Source organism: Culex pipiens, chromosome 3 (assembly GCF_016801865.2).
Source record: "Culex pipiens pallens isolate TS chromosome 3, TS_CPP_V2, whole genome shotgun sequence".
Taxonomy (NCBI): domain Eukaryota; kingdom Metazoa; phylum Arthropoda; class Insecta; order Diptera; family Culicidae; genus Culex; species Culex pipiens.
Window position 1 is genome coordinate 185,231,489 of NC_068939.1, and position 6,559 is coordinate 185,238,047.

A 6,559-nucleotide genomic window follows, 5' to 3' on the forward strand; every position below is an offset into this window, starting at 1 on the left:
TATCAACAATTATTCGTATATATTTAGTTCCACCTCAAGCGGAATGCTCCTGTACTCCTGTAACAAATCGCCACCCGCTGCATCACCCTAGATCGCTAGCCGATACTTGGCCGGATCCGGCAGCGTTTCCGACGTGAGATACGCGTTCAGATACATGATCGACATTACGGCGATGCCAGCCTGGGCCAACACCCGATGGTCACTGGCCGCAATCTTGGTCTTTTTCGCGTCCACGAAGCAGTGCGTCGCGTTCAGATCTTCCACGTTGAAGGGCGGATCCATGTCGATGACGTAACCACCACCGGACTGGATAAGCCGGATGAACTGTTCCTTTTTGGGGGCCATCAGCAGCACCCGGAAGCCGGTGAAGACGCCATCGTGCTTACCTGCCTCGCGGACAATACGTTTGCGCCAGTTGAAGGCCGCCTTCGCGACTGTCATTTCGATTGGCTCTAGAGGGGGAAGGGCGGTCGCAAGTGGGTTGCCCCACTCGTACTTGTCCTCCTGTGGAATCAAATTTTGCTTAGTTTCTGACGATCGACAAACGAAAGTGTCCCAACAACTCACGGCCAAAAAGTGTCCCGCCGCGCTGCTGTCCTCAATGTACTTAGCGCAAAGAAGCCACTTGCCGGCGGCGATCCCGGAAAGGATCTTCTCGCCACGGTTCGGTTTGCCACACAGGATGTGCGTGCAGGCCTTGTCGTACTCGTTCGGTTTGCTCGACAGCTGTCCGCCCAGGTCCAGGATCTTCTGCACCAGCGTTGCCTTCTGCTGGTCGGCGACGCTGGACATGGCGAAGATCGGGCGGCCCTGGTGCTGCATCCGGTTGGCGTTTGTTCGCTCCAGCTCGGACGGATCGCGCCAGCCAACGCCGGGACCGTCTTCCGAGAGCATTTCTGGGGGAGGGAATACAAAATAGAGATTGAGACTAGAAACACCACTTTCAAACTTCAAGATTTAAGAATATTGAGATATCATGAAAATTCAACAATCATTGGTTCGGGAAAAGAGAAGGGGGGACTTTTCTTCTTCTTCTCTCTCTCCCATATGTCTTCCGAAAATTCCGTCGTGGGGGGAGGGGGGGTGCTTCATTCTAGATTTTTTAAATTTTCTAAGTTTAATGATTTTTGGATTTAAGAATTCTCGAGTTTAAAAATTTAAAAATATTAAAATTTAAGATTTTTAAATATTGTCTGGAATTTCAAAGAACTTATAATTTCAGATATTATTAGTTAACGGATTTTTTTTTATTTCAGAAATTTTGATTTCAAGAGTTTTAAAATTTCCTAATATTTTTATTTAATATTTTAAGATTTACTGATTTTGTTAATTTTAGAATTTTTATATTTTAGAATTTCAAGTATTGAATATTTTATAATTTTAGAGTTAAGGATTTGCATAATTTAGAATTTAAGGTTTTTGCTTTAATGAAAGTTGATAGGCACATTTTAAATGGTTAGGCGCTTATACTTACATCAAACCCTACGTAATGTACCACCCCCGGCCGAGTTAAAATGCGTAACCGGAAAAGAAGGTGTGCATACCTGGCACAAACACTCAAAGCGTGTTCTAGCGTGTTGCTCGTACTGACTCAGAGCAAGGGTAAGATGTAGGTGTAAGGGCAGTGCGTGTTCGTCGGGAACCTGGTGCATAAGATCGGTCAAGGCCCGTTCTTACACTGAAAATTGCGAATTGCGAATTTAAAGTTTTAGATTTTTTTAGGCTTTGAAATTTTTATGTGAAACAAGCCTTACCCGACAAACTTCGTCTTGACATTTTTTGTTTCTTGACGTTTTTATTTCTTTTACTTATTCAGCCTCCTGTGATCAAAATTTGATTTTACGTAAATTTTCCCATGCAATCTGCAGATGCTCCGGAATCGGTCCTAGAGTGGCCAAAGTGGCAATTTTTTAGCATATAAACCTTCCTTAGGCTTATACGAACCCAACGCAACAAAGAGCACTTCGATCCGACGTTCCGTATTGAACTGATTCGCGTTCGAACAAAACCGTCGAAATTTTTTATATATATAGATTTCAAGATTTTTGGATCTACTTAATTTTTTTTTTATTCAAGAAATTTAGAATTTGGAGGTTTTTAGAATTGATTCTCTCTAAGAGTTTTCAGGATTTAAGAGTCTATGATTTTTTTTAAATTTCGGAATTATAAGATTTATGAAATTAAGAATTACCGAGTTTTAATTTTTTTAATTTCAGAATTAAATATATTAAGAATTATTAGGACATTCAAATTTTAGAGTTCAAAAGATTTTAGGATTTTAAGCTTCAAGAATTTAAGTTTTAGTTTTAGAGGTTTAGAATTAAAGAATTTTAAAATTTCTGTATTTAGAAAATTTAGAATTTTGAGATTTGAGTATTTTAGGACTTTGAGTTTTATTGGTTTGGATTCAAAAAAATTAGAATCTGAATGTTTTATAATTTTGATGTTGGATTTTTGAATTTAATGATTTTTAGGATTTTTTTTTTATTTCCAGTATTTTAAAATTTTAGATTTTTTTGAATTTTAGAGAGCTGAATTTGATTCTTTAATTTGCTGCATTTAAAGATTTTAGGATTTGAGAATTTTTGAATTTTACAAAGTTAGAATAATAAAATTTTGGAAATTTTATTTTTAAATATTTTAGATTTTTTATTATTGTTTTGGATTAAAAGAAATTAAAATTTGAGACCTTCAGATTTTCTTTTGAATTTTGTTTTTAAAAATAAAAGATTTTAGAATTTATTTCCAGTATTTTAAAATTTTAGATTTTTTGGAATTTTAGAGAGCTGAATTTGATTCTTTAATTTGCTGCATTTAAAGATTTTAGGATTTGAGAATTTTTGAATTTTACAAAGTTAGAATAATAAAATTTTGGAAATTTTATTTTTAAATATTTTAGATTTTTTATTATTGTTTTGGATTAAAAGAAATTAAAATTTGAGACCTTCAGATTTTCTTTTGAATTTTGTTTTTAAAAATAAAAGATTTTAGAATTTGGGGGTTTCAGAATTTTTTGATTTTAAAATTTTACGATAATGGATTTAAAGCTTTTAGAATTTTTTATTTCAAAATGTTAAAGTTCAAGAGTTTAGGAATTTTTCAACTCTTGATTTTCAGATATTTTATAATCATTGATAATATTTTTAACATTTTTTTAAGTTTTAAAATTAAAATTTGAAAATTTTAGGATTCTGGGTTTGTTAAATTTTAAACTTTTAGTGTCATTTTGATTTAAAAAAATTACGATTATAGGATTTGAGGCTTTTAGAATTTTTGATTTCAGAATGTTAGAGTTCAAGAGTTGAAATTTAAAGATTTTAGGATTTATATCTTCAATTTTTGGATTTTAGAATTGTTAGGTTTTTAGAATTTAAAATTATAGAATTTTCCGGATTTTAGAATTTGTGATTTTGGTAATTTCTGAATTTGAAGATTTATGATTTTAAGAATTTTCGAGTTTTACATTTTAAGAATTTTTGGATTTGAAAATGTTATTATTTCAGGATTTAAATTTTGTTTTGATTTGTTAACATACAGAATTTGAGAGTTTTATTTTTTTACCTTAGGAATTTTAAAGTTTAAGATTTTAGGATTGAAGGTTTTAAGAATTATTATAATTTCAGAATTTTAGGATTAGAGCTATACAATTTCTGCATAGAAAAAGAGTTTAGGATTTTGATATTCAAGAAATATAGAGTTTATATGTTTAGAATTTCAATTTACGAATTTTGAGATTTAAATATTTTAGGATTTCGAGATTTATTGGCTTAGATTTTTAAAAATTAGAATCGTTTTAGAATTTAATAATTTTTGGTATTATTTTATTTCTAGTTTTTAACAATTTTAGAATTTAAAAGTTTTGGATATTAGTTTTTTTTTAATTTCAGAATTTTAAAGTTCAGAATCGTGCAATTTGAATTTTTTGGATTTGCTAAATTTTAAAATTACTCGCTTGCAGTAATAAGAGAAGATCATCGCACCAACTCACCCGAATCGAACCGCGGCAGTTCCGTGTACTGCGTCTCCTTCATCACCTCCTTCGGACGGCTGCGCAGCTTGGCCGCGGCCTGGTTTTTATTATCGTTAATCAAATCACTGAGCTTCTTAAAGTTAGGTTCGTCGACATTCGCTCGCTTAGCTGGCGGCTGCTCCATCTTTCCGGCGTCCTCTTCATCATCGTCACCGTCGTCGTCGTCTTCGCGGGGACGTTTCTCGCTAACGTTACTTCCCGTTGACTGGCGACTTTCGTTCTGCGGTTCTTCCTCCTCGGCGGTGATCTCCTGGAACACGTCCTTGCTCCGGGTGGTTCTGGAAGTGCCTGGTTCTTGTTGGTCTTGGGGTTTCACCGCGTCACTGTCTTGTTGTTGGAGCGGAGCTTGGGTCGATCCGTACTGGGATTCAACGTAGTCGCAATATTCGTCGCCAAGGTTCTCCCGCCAGAAGCGTCGCTTGAGCTCGCTCAACGGAGTGCTTTTGCGACGTTCTTTCTGCTGTTGTTGGTTTTGTTGCTTGGGACGATGGAGTTGGTCCCAAACGAGCAGTTTGCGCTTGTGGTAGAGATGGTTCTCCGGGCTGGCGTCCGGGCGGAAGCCGTACGGGGTGACCGGTTTGGTCATACACTCGGGAAGGGTTGGCGTTTTTACGTGGCCGTCTTGGCCGGAAGTGCTGGGTGTGGCTAGGAGTTCGTTCATTCGACGGGTTCTTGGAGTGATCTTTTTGTCTGCTTCTTCGGCCTCTTTGAGGACCTTGTAGAGCGTGTCCCGGATGGGGGTTTCAAACTCCATGACCCGCTGCGTCACGCTGAGCTGTTCGTAGTCTGAGGAGTTGGCGGATGTTGGGGTGGCTGGGGAGTTGACCCCGGTGAGGGTTGAGAGACGGCGATGCTTCAACACCAGCGGAGAGTCTACCGAGTGGCCTGGATCGAAGGGCTTGCGTTGGTCACGCTGCGATTGGACGAGATCTTCGTACTGGTGCAACTCCTGCGAGTAGACCTGGCGTTCTTCATAGCTGATTTTGCGCAACTCGGGCGAAGACAGTCGCTTGAACTCGTACGCAATCTCCTGGGACTGGTCCTTTCGGTTGTCAACCGCGATGTACTTGTAGTTGTCCGGCTGGTTCTCCTTGGGAGGATCAACGGAAGCTCGCTTGCCAGGCGGTGGCATCACAACCGAATCAATGTCCACGTCATCGGTGGAGGTCGTTGGCAGACAGGGGTTCTTCGAGAACTCCGGCAAGGCCGATACTTCCGGCAGCTCGGTGATGTTCTTCGAGGAGCAAATGGATTTGCCCACCAGGAACGATTCTTCGTTGACACGACGTTTCGCCCGAAGACACTCCCTCAGCCATTCGGCGGTCAATACGGTCAACTCCCACTTGATGGCCGCTTCGTACTTCGCTCCGGATGGTTCCTTGCAGATGACGATCGGTGCCGCCTTCCGAACCAACCGATCCTCGACCCGCGCTCCCAGAATTCCACCCAACGCGATCAGGAAGGTTCGCTCGGCCCCAGAATACGAACTTATCACCAGCACTTCTTCCTCCAACGGCTTCGGATCGTCCTCGTTGTTCAGAATTGGCTCATAATAATACTCCAACGGAAGACACGCGCTGTCCTGGATCGACGTTTCCAACCACAAACAGTTGACCGTTGCTCGACCTCGCACGTTGAATTCAATCTCCCCGGTACTGCACGTCGGCAGCACGATGTAATCGACCAAGTCGCTGTAGTTCTCGTTCACGATCATCCCACCACAGTTCTCACAATCGCTCACAATCTGGGTGGCATCCTCCTCGGAGAACCCATACACAAAGAACGTCTTCCCGAACATAAACTGCGTGTACTGGGACTCCTCTCCAGAATCTTGCAAGCTTGAACTGCTAGTCGTGGCCGGCGCCACCGACTTCGCCTCAACCGGAGGCAACTGCACCGACGTATTCTTCTCCATGTACTGCTGCATCAGCTCATCCTCCGCGCGACTCTGCCGACTCGGACCCGCTCCCAAATCGTCCAACCTCAGCTTCCGCGGCAACTCTGGCCGCTTAAAGGTACTGTTCATCGACTCCAGGTTCTTCTTGCTCGCCGGCGAAGGCGGTTCCGGCGCCTTCTCCCCATCCCCATCCTTCAACCCACCCTTAAACAGCAACTCGTCCTCCTCCGGCGCCGGGCCCTTCAACTCCATCGACCGGACCAACCACTCGACGGTGACCACGTGGGAGCTGAGGTTCTGCTCGCGGATCTCTCGGAAATCGGCGGCCACCTGCGAGCCCACAATCACGTGGCTGATGCCGTCGCTCAGCTCGTCGTACCGGGTGGCCCCGCCGCTGTTGAGAATTTTGTTCAGCTTGTCCTTCTCCTCGCCGGTGAAGCCGCTCAGGTAGATCTGCGGAAAAGGCAAGGTCGTAGATAATTCAACGGGTTTTTTTACGATAATTTTATCGTCATCGTTATCAATTCACGATTATTCCACAAATTTAAATAAAAAAATAAAAAATATTAAAAAAATATAAATTAGAGAGTCCTTGGGGTATATTTTAGCAAAATTAATGTTGTGCTATTTTT

The 6,559-nt window shown here is 41.1% G+C and overlaps 1 protein-coding gene across 1 annotated transcript in view; it reads right to left on the reverse strand.

Annotated features, from left to right (window-relative positions):
- LOC120414316 (DNA topoisomerase 2-binding protein 1) overlaps window positions 1-6,559 on the reverse strand; it is a 34,714-nt gene continuing 28,155 nt past the window's right edge. The window contains exons 3-5 of the mRNA XM_052709990.1: window positions 3,989-6,380; window positions 568-896; window positions 1-504 (exon numbers count right to left, since the gene is read on the reverse strand). Of these exons, the coding sequence (XP_052565950.1) occupies window positions 88-504; window positions 568-896; window positions 3,989-6,380 (3,138 nt within the window). The 3' untranslated portion in view covers window positions 1-87. The remainder of the gene's footprint in view (window positions 505-567; window positions 897-3,988; window positions 6,381-6,559) is intronic.